Raw genomic sequence first — 17,750 nt, 5'->3', positions numbered from 1 at the left:
CCAGATGGTTTCACTGGTGAATTGTATCAAATCTTTAAGACAAAACTAATAGCAATGTTACATAAACTTTTTCAAAATATAGAGGAAGAGGTAACATTTCCAAACATATTTTACAAGGCCAGAAGAAACTTGACAAAGACATTACAAAAAATTCAAGACCAATACTTCTCATGAACATAAACACAAAAAACAGTATATATAGATAGATATAGATATCTATCTATATATAGATATATAGATACAGATAGATAGATATAGATATCTATATATAGATATATAGATACAGATAGATAGATAGATATAGATATCTATCTATATATAGATATATAGATACAGATAGATAGATAGATATAGATATCTATCTATATATAGATATATAGATACAGATAGATAGATATCATATATAGATATATGTTATGATACATTATGTCTATGTTGGGTCATAGGGCTTCAAATGGTGATGGTGGTCAAAAGGTACAAATTTATTTTTCTTTTTTTTAAATATAATTTATTGTCAAGTTAGCTAACATACAGTGTATACAGTGTGCTCTTGGCTTCAGGAGTAGATTCCCATGATTCATAGCTTATATACAACACCCAGTGCTCATTCCAACAAGTGCCCTCCTCAATGCCCATCACCCTATTTTCCCCTCCTCTGCCTCCCCCCATCAGCCCTCGGTTTGTTCTCTGTACTTAAGAGTCTCATGCCTTGCCTCCCTCTCTGAAACTATTTTTCCCCCTTCCCTTCCCCCATGGTCTTCAGTTAAGTTTCTCAAATTCCACGTATGAGTAAAAACATAGGATATCTCTTTCTCTGACTGACTTACTTCACTTAGCATAATACCCTCCAGTTCCATCCACATTGTTGCAAATGGCAAGTTTTCATTCTTTCTCAAAAGGTACAAATTTCTTGTTACAAGTTAAGTAAGTTCTAAGGATGTAATGTACAGCATGGCGATTATAGTTAATGGTACTATATAGCATATTTGAAAGTTGTTAAGAGAATAGATCTTAAAAGTTCTCATCACAAGAAAAAATGTAACTATGTGAGGTGATGGATATAAACTGGACTGACTTTGATAATTATTTTGCTATAAATACAAGTATCAAATCACATTTGTTCACCTTAAGCTAATACAATGCCAACTGTATCTCAGTAAGAGTAGAAAAAATAAAATAAATTTTTAAAAGAAATAAATTATGACGAAGTTAGGTCTATCCCAGAAATGCGAGGTTGCTTTAACATTTAAAAATTGATCAATGTCAGGGCACCTGAGTGACTTAATTGGTTTTGGCTCGGGTCATGATCTCATGGTTCATGGGTTCGAGCCCCGTGTTGGGCTCCACTCTGGCAGCACGGAACCTGCTTAGGATTCTCTCTCTCTCTCTCTGCCCCTCCCTAGCTTGCTTGTTCTCTCAAAATAAATAAATAAACAAACTTAATCTAAAAGATTTAAAAATCAATGTAATTCACCACACTAGCATAGTGAAAGAGAAAACCATACGAGGCATAAAAAAAGGACTGACAAAATTCAACAGCTGTTTACGGTGAAAATTCTCAGAGAATTTGGAGGGTAACTTCTTCAGTCTGATAAAAGGCAGCTACAAAAGAAAATCTACATCTAATATCATACTTAATGGTAACATGCTGAAGTATTTCAGTATTGGGAACAAGATAAAGATGTCCACTCTCACCAGTTCTATTTAATATATTACTCAAGGTGCTAGCCAGTTCAGTAAAAAAAAAAAAGAAAAAAATAAAAGGCATGAAGATTGGGAATAAATAAGTAAACTGGTCTATATTTGCAGATATTATTCTTACATAGATCATCACAGGAATCTATAAAGCAAGTACTAGAACTACTGAGTGAAGTTAAGCAAGGTCACGGGATACAGGGTTGATACACAAAAACCCATTCAGTTTTATATATTAGCTGAAATCATTAGAAAGTACGTTTTTTAAAATTCCAGCTGCAATAGGAACAAATCGCAAAATTCTTAGTGATAAATGTAACAAATATTACATCAGACCTGTGCGCTGATGGTGCAAAATACTGCTGAGAGAACTTACAGCAGACTTCACGCGATGGGGACATGTGCCGTGCTCTGCACTGGAAGACTCAGTACTGTTAAGATGTCGATTCTTCTCAAATTGATCTACAAATTCAACACAATCCCAATCATAGCCCTATGTTTTTGTAGAAATTAACAAACTGATCTTAGAATGTATACGGAAATGTAAAAGACCTAACAAAGGAAAAGCTTTTCAACAAAGAAGAAATGAAGTCAGTGGGGTGGGTTTGAATCCAATCTGACCGGTGTCCTTATGTAAAGGGGGAAATTTGGAAACAGTAGATGTATACACAGGGAGAAAACCATGTGAAAACGGAGGCAGATACAGGGGGTGATAGTTCCATAAGCCAACAAATACCAAAGCTTGCCAACAAACACCAGAAGCTAGAAGAGGGGCCTGGAACACATCCTCACAGCCTCAAAAAGAATCAACTCTACCAACACCTTGATCTTGGATGTCTAACCTCCAGAAAGGTGAGACAATAAATTTCTGTTGGCTCAGCCACCTACTTGATAATACTTTGTTACAGCAGCTTTGGCAAACTAATACATATTTTTGTATGCTAGACAATAAATGAGACTTCATTAAATAAAAAATCTCTGCTCATCAAGAAAATTGCTTATCATCTTTCCAATAGGAAAGTTAATAGGCAAGCCACAGATGTGAAGAAAGTATTTGCAAACATATATCTGACAGAGGATTAACATCTAGAACATACATATATTTTAAAAACTCCTATAACTAGTTAATAAAAAGACAGACACCCAGTAAGAATGGCCAAAATATTTGAACAGACACTTCACAAAAGAAGATACATAAACAACCAACAACTACTTAAAAAGGAAATGCAAACTGAAACCACAATGAAATACTACAATATGCCCATCAGAATGGCTAAAAGTCAAAAGACTTTTTATATGAAACTTTGGTGATGTTTTGGAGCAACTGGAACTCTTGTTGGTGGGAATGTAAAATGGTACTACCATCTTGGGAAAAGTTCCAACGGTTTCCTTTAAAACTAAATGGGCACCGGCATTGTGATCCAGGAAGTCCACTCTATTTACTTCAAGAGAAATAAAAACATATATTCACCAAGAAAAAAAAAAAGTGTACAAGGATATCCAAAGCAGCTTTAATTCATGATAGCAAAAAGTTGATAGGTAAGTGATGGTATAATCATACAGTGGAATGCTACTCAACAATAAGAAGGAATTATACACATCCTGGATGACCCTCCAAAACATCATGTTGTTAAGAAGCCAAATACAAGGAGTTCACAATGCATGATTCCATTTATGTAAAGTTCTAAAATAAGTAAAACTAATTTATGGTGAAAAAAATCAGAACAGTAGTTGCCTCTGGAGATTGATGGGGGCAGGGTATTGACTAGGGAGAACAGGGGACATTTTTCTGGAATGATGGTAATGTTCTACATCTTGACAGGAATTTGGGTCACATAGATGGATACAATGTCAAAATTCTTGAGTAGCATATTCAAGATATGTGCATTTCGATCTGTATAAATTTTACCTAGAAAATCTACAAATATTGAACTCAAGTTCATTATATAAATGCTTAAGTGCTTCAAGGTGAAGTATGCTGCTGTTTTCAGTCTACTCTGAAATGCATAAAAAACAGATTGATGGAGGAATAGACAGGTATGTGTTGAAGCAAATATGGCCAAATGTTAATTGTAGATCTGGTTAGTAGGTATGTGACTGCTCACTGTAAAATTCAACCTTTCTGTATGTTAGAAAATTTTTATAATAAAATGTTAGGGAGAATACAAAGACTTCAGGATCTCTGAGGAGGGTAGCTTCTTCTAATCTTAGAAAACCATTTCATCTCATATTAGTGTTTCTTGGAGGGTGGTCTTTGCCTCACCAACTTGTGTAGACCCACTGAAGGAACTTAAATACTGAAGTTTAAAAACTAGTGTTCTATATCCCTATCCTGCAGGATCTCACTCCACACACACAGCTTCAGATGCTACTTCATTGCCAACTCCCAAATCTTGGGGTCTTTCTTTAGCTCCAATTCCCTTTGGGCTGGGAAGTCCCATAGGTCTTCCAGTTAAACTTACCAACCCCCACATTGGATTCATTTTCCTACCCCTGCATCCCAACCTCACTGTCCTCCCCTAACCATCATTCTCGGTCAGGAAAAGGCACCCTTCCACCCATCTGACCAACCCAGGGACCTGGGGGGGGGGGGTCATCCTTGACTCTTCTATTTCCATTTATTTCAGGTTACAGTGGTGGCTCGCTGACTGGTCTAAAACATCTGTCACATCACTCTTTGCCCCATGGGCAGTCACTGCCTTAATTTAGTTGTCATGATGCAGTGCCTTCTGAGCCTCCTCCATGAGGGGAGAAGCCCAAAATACCACAGGCAACGAGAAGGGTTGGGAGGGGAGGCATTAAGACCAGGAGACAGAGGTTAAGTAATGTGCCCAAGGGCACACAGCTGGGAGGTGCTGAAGTGAGGATCTGAATGCAGATCATCTGGCTCGAGTCTGTTTAAACCATTACTCGTTATCAACAAAAATGGGGTTTTTCTTTTTTTGTGATGAGATTCAACTACATCTCTGTTACTCGAGTAACACTAGCTGCTTGCTGTAACAGATGAATCCCCAGGTCTCAACACTTTACTATAACAAAAACTCCCCCCATCATAATGCTCTCCTCCTCAAAGCAGTGATAAGGAACCCAGGCTCCTTCCATTGTGACTCTGCCATCTTCCTCCCTCCAGAGGAGGGATCATCCTCCTGTGTCTTTAGCCAGATGGGAAAAGAATTCATGGGATTGGGTGAGATGTTTTTACAGACCTGGTCTGGGAATGGCAAAGGTTACTTTTCACCAAGTGCACCCCCAGCTGTGTGCCCTAGAGGAAAAGGAAACGGAGTTGGTTAAGTACCTAAGAGTTTTTGTCAAAATCCAATTGCTCTTAATTCTGATTTACTCAAGAAAGACAGCATTGCTTCTACACTTCAACTTATGCTGGCATATTATGCTTTTCAAAAAAAAATATATCCACAGCCAGAGAGTGCAGAAAATTTAGAATCCCCTCCTTCTCGAAAAGAATATACAATTGGAGTCATATATTTACATACATATATATGTACAGATATAAATAATCAAACTTGGCATTATTAAAACACTACACGTAATCCACATCTTATTCACAAATTGGCTAAAAATCTTTTACAGGTTCAAAAGTAGGCCCAAAACAGAAACAAACCCTACCCCAAACGGTGTAAAAATACTTGGAAGTACCCTCACCGATTCACATTTGGCATTATTAGAAATTAAATCAAATTTTCTAAGTCCTTCTAGATTAATTTTGAAATCTTTAAAAAACAAAAATAAAAATTAAAAAAAAGCAAGCAACCCAGAGGAAGCTCTCTAGAGGAAAAAACAATTTTCTCCAGAGAAGTTAAAAAAGGGTCCTGTGGGTTATGTCCATCCCAGAAATACATAGTTTACCCAAGTGACATGGAATTGGCTTCAGGAAAAATAGACTTTCGGATAATTTTTGCTTGTTTCTCTTTAAAGTGACTTGGATAATATGGCAGTGACTTTTTAAAGCTCCCATTTTTCAACCACCTCCTGGCAGCTCTGTGCCAAGTGCCTTCTGTGCATTCTCTTATTCCAACCTCACAACTAACCACAAGCACTTACGAAAAAGGCCTGGGCCGTTTTCCCATCCTAGAATGGATACAGAGATAAAAATCGGAACAGTCTAAAGCCAAAAACTTATTTATACATAATTTGATTCTAACTGCTACTGACCTCAAGGTGAGCTACCGAAGGACAAAGCACAAAAATCTAGAAATAAGCCTATGACAACGTTTGGAAAATTGACCCGTTTTAATTTTTTAAAAACAAAAACACACAACACAACATCAAATTATTCTTGCCGTCTACAATTCAGTTATATCCAAACATTCTAAGACCAAACAGAGTCCTCTGCCCAGCAGCAGGGGACTAAGAGGAGAGAGACGCTGAAGACACACGAGGGTGAATGCTAGAGGACAGTCCCAGCCACGGGCCACAGACTTCCAGCCCGACGCACGCCGCCACTTTCACTTCACAGTTTGTTCACATGGTTTACGGGAAGCTCTTTAAAATCATTTCATCCCAGACGCCAGATTTCTTCAACAACACAGAGCTCCACGACATCGGTGTTTCCATCCGACTGATAGGACTAGAAAGCGGTTTTTGTTTTCATCTTGTTTTAGCAGGGCCGAGAAGTGAAACTAGCCGCCAGATGCCTTTAGTAATAAATGAGGAGAGGAGAGGTAAGGAAGGATCTGGGCTGTGCTGGGTGCTGGCTTCTACTTGTCTCCTTGAGAACGTGACTTCCGAAGTGTTAAATCACACTCATGCCACTACAATGATTAGTACTAGTAATCTTTTCTCAGATGATAAAAAGGAAAAGTACCCAATGGACATAAAAATGGTCAAAAAGATCTTAGCGCAGGTCAATTTTTCCCCCCCAAAAAAGATACAAAATGAACATATAATTGGGATGGTAACTCCGTTAGACATTCCAATTCACCCAGTCGCTTGTTCGCCATACAAGTAAGGAGAACAGGCATTGAGTTTTATTAGCAATGTTATAGCAGTAACCAGATGTGTTAATGGCAGCTTATTTGAGGTCCATCAATCCTTGGAACACGTGTAGGAAAGCATGGCTGTCGTTCTCCGACTGCCCACATCTGAACACATTCAGCTACCACGGAAACTACAAAGGAAGGAAAAAATATATTTATTCCAAGATTCATTTACTGGGATTTTTGAGCGCCCTTTCTTCCGTAAAGCCCTGGCGTGCTGATAGTGTGCTAGGGACTGCTGTGTTTCCCAGCATGAGCTCCCATCCTCTGAGGGTCCTGAGAAGGATAGTGGATTGGTCCTGGAGCCCTCATGAAAGGAGGGGGTGGTCCCATTGGGTGGAACATGTGTGGCCCAAAACCTGCAGATGGGAGAGGACAAATTTGTTAGGCTTGCCGTTTCCTGGACAACCTTTCAAACCTGTGAATCTTTCTAAGGTCAAAACCACCTAGCCGTAAGTCAAATTGACAAGGGGCTTCAGAAAATGTCAGTTCACAGACTTGCTTAGGAATGTCTACCTGTAGTACTTCCTCAGCTTTAGAAAGCTTTCCCCTCAGACCAGGTTAAAAGAAAACTCCACAGGACCCAAAGGGATCTGGTAGTATGTCATCTGAGCCTTTGGTGCCTAACATGCCAAGCCTACCAGACAGGATGCAATCAGGATTTGGGAAGTGAGGAAGGAACCAGGCTGATGCCAGACTCTGTCACCACCAACCTCAATGCTTTATACTAGAATGGAAGGTGTTCAGAAACCAGGACTTTGTTACAGAGTATGGGAAATCTGCCACAGGAAAACCGGCTATTTGTGACTTACCTACACTGTTCAGATGGCCACTGACATTTTCTAGAGCAGTGCTACACAAAGTGCTAGTCCTGGAACTGCTTATTACTGCCCCCGCCACCCCAAGATAAAGTCAAATGTAACTTGAGCCAAACAGGGGACAAACTGATGAGCGATCACTATAATCCAGTAACTCCCATTCTGATCATACACACTCAGATCTTTAGAAAACTGGCAACCTTCTCCTCCTTGGCAGGCCAGGGAAAAAAATGAAAGATCAGGGATCCTAACAAATCAGGCTTACTTGCAGACCTCTACGGGGCAAACTCAGAGGATTTAGCCATGATAATGAGGTGTGGAGACAGGACTCGCACAAAGATTTTTCTGGGCTAAATGAGACCTATTTACTAAGAAAGAAGATAGATGTTACCTGGGGGTGGGGGCGGGGCAATACCAGGGGGTGGCGGCAGGGCTATGTTCACCACGGCTGGAGGACCACTTGGGGGTAGGTTGAAGTAGTTGGCAGAGGCTTCTTCTTCGGCTGCAGGAGGAGGCGGAAGAGCTGGAGAAGAGAAAACAGCCAACGGTCAAAGGGAAGACGACCGTGCAACAATGTTTCTACCTCCTTTAAGCCCGGGGCTCCTGCTGGGGGAAAAGAGTTGCTACAGTAGCCAGAGACCTGCCTGGGTCTCTCCTGACACTGAGGAACAGCAGGGCGGTGTGAGCATTTGAAGTCAGCAAGCTACCCAGTAGGCAGGAAGTTTGCACTCACCTCCTGGCAGTCCTGGAACGGGCTCTAGCTTGATCCCAGAGTCTGTGGTTCCATCCTTCTCTTTTTCTTTTCCTCGGGCTGCTTGGGACCTGGGCGACAGACACACACACACACACACACACACACACACACACACACACACACAATGTCAGCACTCTGTCCCACCTTCTCTCACACCTCTGCTTCTCATGTTTCCCAGTCAAATAGAGTTCCTTTGCTCCTTGCCTCCTTTTCAGAGAATACTCTTTTCCCCTAAATGCCACAGTGCAGAGTAGACAGAAGCAAATGTTTTAAAGCCAGAAAGACCTGGATTCAAACTCTGCTGGAAATGCTGTTAAGGACAAGAAGCAGCGACCTATGTGTGTTTGGCGCAGTGCTTAATCAGTACACAGGAAGCACCCACAAGGGGCGCTCCTTCCTAGTTCCAAGCTGGAAACATGTTCTCCCTTTGAACCTTCAGGGTATTTCACCTGAGTCTCTCTTATGCAATCATCACTTTCAAACTTCAATTAGCTATTCTCCATTGGACAACCAGCCCCTAGAGGGCAGAAACTAGGTCTAATGCATTTGTAAACTCTCAAATCCAATCTTTCTTGCCCTGATGTTATATTTGGCCTATAATAGCTGGTCACAAAAGGTAAGAACCTTCAAAGGAGTAGATTACAACGGCAAAGCCCTGAATAAATTTCCAAAGCAGGATCCTCCCAATGTCCACAGTGTTAGAGAAGTGTCAGAGAATGAAACATTGTTTTTAACGGTCCTACTGACTTAAACCCATTCACCAAAAGCATACTAGCCCCCAGATAATGAAACACTTCCTTGAAAATCTCAATAAAGACATCGTAAAATAGCCCAATTCTCACCTTCCCCATTTCACGTTGAGTCTACGGCCATTGACAATCAACTTATTAAAGGACTTCTCCGCAGCCACCTCTGCAGCCTGCCTCGTGGCAAACTGGATGAATGCACACTGCTGTCTCTGTACGACGGTGATCGTCCGGATCTCCCCAAACTGGTAGAAGTGATTTCTGAAGGGATACAGACAGAGAAACAGGAGAGTTAATGACACTCCCAGGAGGTTGCAGTGGATTATTCACTCTTGCACTCACTCACACACAAGGCAGGTGGCCCCCTGGCCATCTGCCTAACTACCTGCAGGTAATTCCCCCAGTACCCTGCCCTACTGTGGGTACTACTTACTGAGAGAGAGTATAAGAAACATAGTGAGTAAATAAAGGTTTACAAACATCTCAGGGATTGTTCCATGGAGGAAAAGAGGCTCCAGTATCCAGGTTTCGTAGGGACCCTAAACCCTCCATAAGGGGCTGGCAAACTCAGCCCCGCGGCTCATGAGCCAAGAACATTGTAAAAAGTTTGGTTTTTAATTAACAACAAAAAAAATTTTCTTAAACGTTTATTTATTATTGAAAGACAGAGAGAGAGCATGAGCGGGGGGGGGACAGAGAGAGAGGGAGACACAGAATCCTAAGTAGGCTCCAGGCTCTGAGCTGTCAGCACAGAGCCCGACGCGGGGCTCGAACCCACAAACCATGAGATCATGAGCTGAAGTCAGACGCTTAACCGACTGAGCTACCCAGGCACCCTGTTTTTTAATCTTTTTAAACATTTATTTTTGAGAGACAGAGAGACAGAGTATGAGTGGGGGAGGGGCAGAGAGAGAGGGAGACACAGAATCCGAAGCAGGATCCAGGCTCCAAGCTGTCAGCACAGAGCCCAATGCAGGGCTCCAACTCATGAACCGCGAGATCATAACCTGAGCTAAAGTCAGAGGTTTAACTGACTGAGCCACCCAGGCACCTCTAAAAAAGTTTTTTAAGGCTATGTAACAACAACAACAATGAAACAAAAGGGAGGGGCAGGGAAAGCGTCGGCCAGCAGTAAGGACTGTCTAGCTCACTTGGACCGGGTTTAATGGAGACAGGCTACCAAGGGCCAGTTATACACTTATAGGAGATAAGTGGGTAACTGGAAGGGGTAATTTCCATCACTATCTGTCTAGATGTCCCATTGGCCAAGCAAAATACAAGCCAAGAATAATATAAACAAAGCAAACAGAAATCTCTTTAAAAAGCCAACAATTTAAACCATGAGAGTTTTATAACTGCCAAGTTCTCCCTCCTTGACATAATTAATCATTCTTGGATATGTGCCATATTTAAAAGACCCTATTTGGCTATTGGGTCAAACAGAATCTCATGTGATTATTATCACGTGGAAGGATCAGGTAAGCACTATAAGCACTGCTGATGAACATTACTATTCTGGCAAGAGAAAGGACACGTTTATAAAAATTCTTGTTAGCATGACTAATTAGCATAACTATAGAGAGGCTAAAGAAAAATGTACTTTGTACAGAATTATCCTGTTGCCTGTGTTTTTGCCCAAAAAAGTATTTCAGGGCAGTTAAAAGCAGAGAGCTCATAAAATTTTATCTACAAACCTTAGATCAGTCTCAGTAATGGTATCGCCTAGACCACCAACATACAGCGTGGTGATAGTCTTGTCCTCTGGTGGGTCCAGACGAGGCATTGTTGAAGCCCGCTTTAGAAGCTTATCTGCCACAGGGTCATTGATCCCATAATATCGGTCTTTAATGTTCTGATCAGCAAGGGGGTCATCCGGATCTGTTGGCTTCTCATGCCTATGGTTCAAGACAGAACAACACATGAAGGTAAAACAAAGGAAAAGAATTTACAGGTTATCACCCAATAGTAGCTACGTACATATACCCTGAAATGCCTTCTGAACTAGAAACCATGGCAATACCAAAACATAAGTAACACAACAAAGCTAACACCAGAAGGATTTACTGTATCACACAAACACTTGCCAGCCTCCCAAAAGCCATTTAAATGACCATCTACGGTAACAGAGTTTCCTTATAAAGAAATGCTTTTGGCACACTCTGCTTCAAAACAAAAAGTAATCAAAACATGGTTACCCTTCTCTAGGGCAATGGTTCTTAACGAACCTGAAGTCCTGCATTCCACGGAGAGTCTCATTAAGGCTGTGGACCAGCCCCAGAAAAAAGTATAGATAATTTTTTTTTTTTTTTTTTTTTTTGGTGGGTGTGGGGTTAACCAATACCTAATCAAGAACTTCTGATCCAGACGCATGGCGGTCTTGACTGAAACATACTCACATACCCGTGAGAGGTCTGGCCTTCCTTTGATTTCAACTACACACTGAGATTTAAACCATGACATACTTCTCAGGCAGAAACTTTTAGAGTCAACATCTTATTATATGGCAAAATAACTTAGTTTCCCAAGGCTTGGTTACGAGTAAAAGTCCCATTACAAGTAAAAACAATTTAATCAAGCTCTTCTAAATTTAATAGTCCTAAGACATGAGATATACGACACTAATTGCATAAACTTGTTTATCACATTTTTAAAATATTTATTAAAAAAAATTTTTTTTTAATGTTTATTTTTGAAGGAGAGAGACAGAACGTGAGTGGGAGAGGGGCAGAGAGAGGGAGACACAGAATCCAAAGCAGACTCCAGGCTCTGAGGTATCAGCACAGAGCCTGACATGGGGCTCGAACTCACAATCTGTGAGATCATGACCCGAGTGAAGTCAGTTGCCCAACCGACCGAGCCACCCAGGCGCCCCAAATTTTTTTAATATTTATTTTTGAGAGAGAGAGAGACAGAGTGTGTGCAAGCAGGGGAGGGGCAAAGAGAGGGAGACACAGAATCCAAAGCAGGCTCCAGGTTCTGAGCTGTCAGCACAGAGCTCGACATGGGACTCAAACCCACAAATTGTGAGATCATGAGCCAAAGTCAGAGGCTTAACCGACTGAACCACCCAGGTGCCCCTAAACTTGTAGATTTTAAAGCAGAAATAGTTTAAGCTAGCATCTCCCATTTCTTAGATGACTAATTATCTAAAAGCAAATAATGAAAATGGAATTCAGCTCTTGCCTGTATGGACACTCCTCTCCTCTCTTACATTCTCCTTTTACCCAGAAGGAGCAAATGTGGGGTCGATTCCTTTTGTAGTAGGGTGTGGTCCGGGCTAGTTTGAGTAGCATGTCACTGGTGGATGTGGCTTTCCCCAACATGCCAACTGGCCGTGTTCCGTCAGAGTTAGAAATCTACAGAGGGATGACAAGTTCAAAAGATAAATTACACAGACTTATCAATCCACTAGGATTCTACCAAATATAAAATTACATCAAGAAAGTGGCAGCACACCTCTCTCTCCATATTCTGTGTGTAGTATTCTTTGTTGACATCTGACTTTGGCATATCATCCTTAAAAGACAATCCTGCATCCCGAACCTGGATGGGCAGGCCTGGTACAAAGGAAAGGAGGAAAAAAACCTCAAGATACATTTTAAAACAAATCCATATTGAACATGCACATGGAATACAACATCGTTGTTCCCTCCTCCAGCTTTCTAGGTATCAGAGGCTTTATTATTTTTTTAATGTTTATTTATTTTGAGAGAGAGAGAGAGAGAGAGAGAGTGAGCGGGGAGGAGTAGTAGAGAGAGGGGAGAGGGAAAATCCCAACCTGATGCAGGGCTCAATCCCATGAACCATGAGACCATGACCTGAGCTGAAATTAAGAGTCCAATGCTCAACCGACTGAGCCACCCACGCGCCCCCAGAGGCTTTATTTTTATTCGAAATCTTTATTACCATCAGGCCAAAACTACCAAAGAGCATTCTATGCAACTGTCGAAATTCCTAAGCTGTCATGAAATTTGAAACGAAGGTTTTAGAAAATCTTTTAGATGAACAAACTTTGGTTATGGTCAGATTTGACCTGTAATCAATGAAGTACCTAGCTTTTACTGGAACAGGATTTATTTAAATAAACATAAAAAGTGGGTTATTTTTAGGCTGGTGTTCTAGATCCTTTGGATAGTCATAGTCAGTAAGAGTCACTATATTCCAGAACCAGAACACTTCTTTTAACAAACATGTAAGTAAATAATATTAAACAATATATGACCAGGACTCTGATTAGCAGCTAACTTTCTTAACATACATAAACTTATATTTTCCCTTTTATTTTATTGTATAGTAGAAACTCTTATTGAAAAAGTATTTTTCTCATAAACAAAAAGTCACTTGTAGTTAAAAAAAAAAATCACTCCCAAATTACTTTTAAAATAGGAGCAATTATAGCACATCAGTCCCCAAAACTCAGAAATCTAAAGCACAATTAGCCTATGCTTCTGGTAGGGATTGTGGGAAAGAGCTTTGGATTTTGAAAGAAGCCCAAGGCAAAGAGATTATCTACCATAGGAACAATGCCTTTGCCTCACTTTGGCTACATGGATGTACAGAGAGGTTTGGGCCAGTCCTGATTAATTCCCAACTTTTCCTTAAGTTAAGTTCCTCCCCTTGTCCGGAAGGGCTCTAGGATGGCCTGGCACGATTCTCCTCTTCCTAGGAAAAGCAGAGCACAAAAGGCACTCCAAAGGGGGATAAGAACTGGAGATGGGGTAAGAAGTAGGAAACAAAGACTAATTTGTCATCTAGGGCACCTGCATCTGCATGGTTTTAGATCTGTTAGACAGGGCAAACATACCATATTCTAGGTCCAAGAGGCACGTCTGACAGACATTCTTCAATTTACTGCAGGTTTGGCACACTTCAGTCTTCTTGAAACGCATGCGGACACCGGGGCACCAGCGAAATACTGTGAATGGCCTGGCACAGATCTGGAAAACAAAATAAGAGCCCTGATGGTGGTCTGGCCAATCAAGCTAGGGGATTTAATAACAACAGGGGATTTAAAGAAAGGATCCTTGACTCTAGGGTTTAGAAGAGATCTTAGCAATCATGTAGTCTAAACACCATCTGACACTTCGATTCCATTTAGAACACCCATCCCCAGGAGTTAAAAAATTAACACAGTACAGAAATGAAATACTCAAAAGTCAAAGTCCTCCCCACACTAGAGGTAACCACCATTAACATATGACCCTTAATCTTTTGGGGGGACAGTGGGGAATGCCATATACTCCTTTAAGAATCTTATGACAGCTATGACCTTCCTCCTCTGCTAAAATCCTCACTTGGAAGCTCCTGGGTGGCTCAGTCGGTTAAGCATCTGACCTCGGCTCAGGTCATGATCTCACAGTTCGTGAGTTTGAGCCCCGTCTCAAGCTCTGTGCTGACAGCTCAGAGCCTGGAGCCCACTTCGGATTCTGTGTCTTCCTCTCTCTCTGCTCCTCCCCAGCTCGTGCTCTGTCTCTCAAATATAAATTAATGTCAAAAAAAAAATTAAATCCTCATGTGCACGGTCAGACAACAACACTCAGTATACCATCTCTGAGGGTTCAAAGCCCATTCACAGATGCCAGGTTAAGAACCTTTACATTAAAGGCCTCACTTTCTTACCTCTCACACTAAACAGTTAACAGTCAGTGAGTACATAAATGATAAATGAAAGTCTGTGAAGCATTGACTTTTACTGGAGAAGCTCAAAGCCCAGCAAATTGAAAAGAAAAGGAAAATCAAATCAAATCATTACTCTTTAAGAGACATGCTTACTTTGCATTCCTTCCCATACTTTTCTTTGGTCTGAAACAGAAAAAAATAGAAAACAGCAGGTTACAGAAAGAAAAAAACTAGATGTCTGCTCCTTCCCTAAATACAATCTAAGAATGTGTCTGGAGATCCCCGGCATCCTAATGAGGTGTGTATCTGTGTGTGGGGACCACCTCTTTTGGGGGGTGGGGGGGGGCGGGCAGGGGATGACAGAGATATATTCTAACTACCTGCTATGAATTATACTCTCTTAAGAATCTTATGGATCTAATACTGGGTAAATATGTATGTTTCCACTGCCACAACTCTTCCGCTCACTTCTGGCTCCCAAGTTCTCGCTTAAGAACTAAAATTCCTAATAGTGTCCACAGTTCCCAAATCATGGAGGACGTAGCTATGGCTAGCCCATTTTACAAAGTTTAGTCAGAGGTACCTACTATACCCTCCTGTGCAGACAGTCTGTATACAGTCAATCAAGATCTCTGAGACGGATCACAACACAGCCCTATTCTAATTATTAAATGTTAACTGCTGGTGATTTTACCCTTATTTGTAAGGATGGGGTTACCTTACACTAAACAGATTACAAGGTGCAGTGGCCAAAAGGCATTGGATCAGGAATCAGGACACCGAGTTTCTCCTCCTTCCTTGCTAAGGTCCCTGGAGTCAGCCTATCTGAATTTATATCCAAGCTCTGCTCCTTGCTTGCCATACCGAAAAAACATAAACCGTATTTGCCTGGTTAATACACCTCACTCTTAGATAAATGCTCAACAAATATTAGCTGTTGTTATGACTCCTGGATCTCAGGAATGCCGCTGAGTTCCAAAGACAGAACAAGCATGACAGTCCTTTGCAAATCGTCCTGTGTTTTGGGTTAGTAAAGGAGCATCATTGCTTTGGCTTGGCTAGGAGAAGCATTTCACGGACAGCGTGTAGGTAACACAACAATGACAGAACCTGAAGAATTCTCGTTTCACACGCGATTACTCACCATTCGAATATATGGGTTTTCTCCAAGACATGTCTGGCACAGAATGGGGAAGTCCTGGTGAAAGTGGGAAATCTGGTTGAAAGCCAGGCTCGGAAGACCCTGCCATCTCAGCCACACTCGTGGGGACGGGGGGAGGGAGGGGAGGCGAGGAGCGAGGGTGGGGGACAGGGTAGGGCAGGAACCCGAGGTTCTGCACGGGCCCGGTCGCGGGAGGGGGCGCTGTCTGCACTTCCGGCAAGCGGCGGGAAAAAAAGACCAGCTCGAAATGAGAGGAGAGGGCAGGGGTGGGAAGGGGGCAGGTCCCGGACCCTGGCTAAGCCCCCTCCCTCCAAGCCCGAAGGAGGGCCGCCCTCCAGCCTCCCGCTTTGGCCGAGCTAGGCCGCAGCGCTGGCTCCTTCCCGGAATTCCTTCGGCCGATCCACAGCCACGGCCCTGCCCGCCCCAAAGAGGCCCGGCTTCGCCGCCTCTCTCCGTCCTCCTCCGGCAGGCATACTCACCGCATCCTCCCAGTTCTGCCTGTTGTAGGTGTTGGAACCCAGAGAAGTCGCCATCTTGAGAGCGTCTGGAGGCAGTGGCGGCTTCCGAGTTGGGAGAGAGGACCGCCACAATCCCGTCAGGCCCCGAGGCTGGTTCCCGGCCCGTTGACGTCTTATTTATGCGTCTTGGGCGCCCTTGGGGGCGGGCCTCGTGCGTCATGACGTCGCCCGGAATTTCTTCGCTTAACAGTTCGGCGGCCTGGTGGGTTTCCCTGGTCCTTTCTTTGAGTTGGTCCGTGCTTAGGAAGAAGAGCCGAAGTACAATAGATTTATTTTAAAATTGAGCGAAAGAATAGAGGAACAAGCAAGGAATGAGGGGATGGGATTCAAACAGCGTTAGCTCCCGTGGAGCGTTTATTATGCCAAACGTTGGACGAACGTCTTGACGTGCCAGTGTCTTATTTCTCACAATAAACTCTGTAAAGTTGCCGGTTTTAACAAGCAAAAACACAGAACGTCTAAAGTTGAATTTCAGATCAACAACAAACCATATTTTAGTATAAATATGTCCCAAATAGATTTATACTAAAATAATGACTCGTTTATCTGAACGTCAAATTTAGCTGGGTATCCTTATTGTATCTGGCAAACCACTACCCTCTAGGCAAGTGTGATTGTCCCTGTTTTATAGAAAAGGAAAGTGAGGCTTAGAGCTAGTGATTAACTTGCTTCTTCTGGTAGTGTAGCTAATAAATGGTGAAGCCACAAATCCAAAGACAATAGTAGTGTTTTCCCTCTTGAAATTTAAAGGGTCTTATGCATCAACACATGCATCGTTACATCGTTTTTTGAACAACTCATTACTGCACTGCCAATATTTTAGGAATTCAAGCATTCTGTACACTTATAGTGTATCATTAAAATACCTATTATGTTCAAGTCACCACAGTTTTTTTTTTTAATGTTTATTCATTTTTGAGAGAGACACACACACACACACAGCACGAGCAGGGGAGGGGCAGAGAGGGAGAGGAGACACAGAATCCAAAGCAGGCTCCAGGCTCCAAGCTGTCAGCACAGAGCCCGACGCGGGGCTCGAACCCACAAGCTGTGAGATCATGACCTGAGCTGAAGTCAGATGTTTAATCGACTGAGCCACCCAGACGCCCCTAAGTCACCACAGTTTTTAAAAAATCAGGTTGAACTTACGTACAGTAAAAGTTTACCTTTTAGTTGTATAGTTATGAATTTTTGCATATATTCATTACAAATATAGAATAGTTTCATAACTCCAAAAAGTTTCCTCGTGACCAAGTAAATTCCCCTCTCCCCACACACAGTCCTGACAAGCACTGATCTGTTCTGTCCCTATAGTTTTGCTGTTTCCAGAAAATCATAAGTGGAGTCCTATTATAGCCTTTTGGGTCTGATTTCTTTTTCTTCCAATATAGTATTTGAGAGTCTTCCATATTTGTTCTTTTCATTGCTGAGATTCTTGGATGTA

The 17,750-nt window shown here is 41.9% G+C and overlaps 1 protein-coding gene across 1 annotated transcript; it reads right to left on the bottom strand.

Moving 5' to 3' along the window:
* Positions 1 to 5,924: 5,924 nt before the first annotated feature.
* On the bottom strand, positions 5,925 to 16,409 carry RBM22 (RNA binding motif protein 22). The gene is made up of 11 exons (XM_047092363.1): positions 16,268 to 16,409; positions 15,771 to 15,824; positions 14,780 to 14,809; positions 13,812 to 13,944; positions 12,464 to 12,564; positions 12,191 to 12,363; positions 10,702 to 10,902; positions 9,104 to 9,268; positions 8,241 to 8,329; positions 7,899 to 8,030; positions 5,925 to 7,048 (listed from the first exon to the last, which is right to left on the bottom strand). The coding sequence occupies exons 1-11, from the start codon at positions 16,319 to 16,321 to the stop codon at positions 6,918 to 6,920; spliced, it is 1,263 nt and encodes a 420-aa protein (XP_046948319.1). The 5' UTR covers positions 16,322 to 16,409; the 3' UTR covers positions 5,925 to 6,917.
* Between the last annotated feature and the right edge of the window lie 1,341 nt (positions 16,410 to 17,750).

The sequence above is a fragment of the Lynx rufus genome, unplaced genomic scaffold (genome assembly GCF_022079265.1).
Source record: "Lynx rufus isolate CCGP_SWC_20201006 ecotype Redwood Valley unplaced genomic scaffold, mLynRuf1.p SCAF_1, whole genome shotgun sequence".
In the NCBI taxonomy this organism is placed as follows: domain Eukaryota; kingdom Metazoa; phylum Chordata; class Mammalia; order Carnivora; family Felidae; genus Lynx; species Lynx rufus.
This window is presented reverse-complemented; position numbering and strand designations above follow the sequence as displayed.

Coding starts and splice junctions, on each gene's coding strand:
- RBM22 (XM_047092363.1), bottom strand. CDS start 16,321: ATGGCGACTTCTCTGGGTTCCAACACCTACAACAGGCAGAACTGGGAG. Junction 12,565..13,811: donor CCTCTTGGACCTAGAATATG/GTATGTTTGCCC, acceptor CCTTTGTACCAG/GCCTGCCCATCCAGGTTCGG. Junction 7,049..7,898: donor TGCCCCGCCCCCACCCCCAG/GTAACATCTATC, acceptor TCCCATCTGCAG/GTTTTGGGCCACACATGTTC.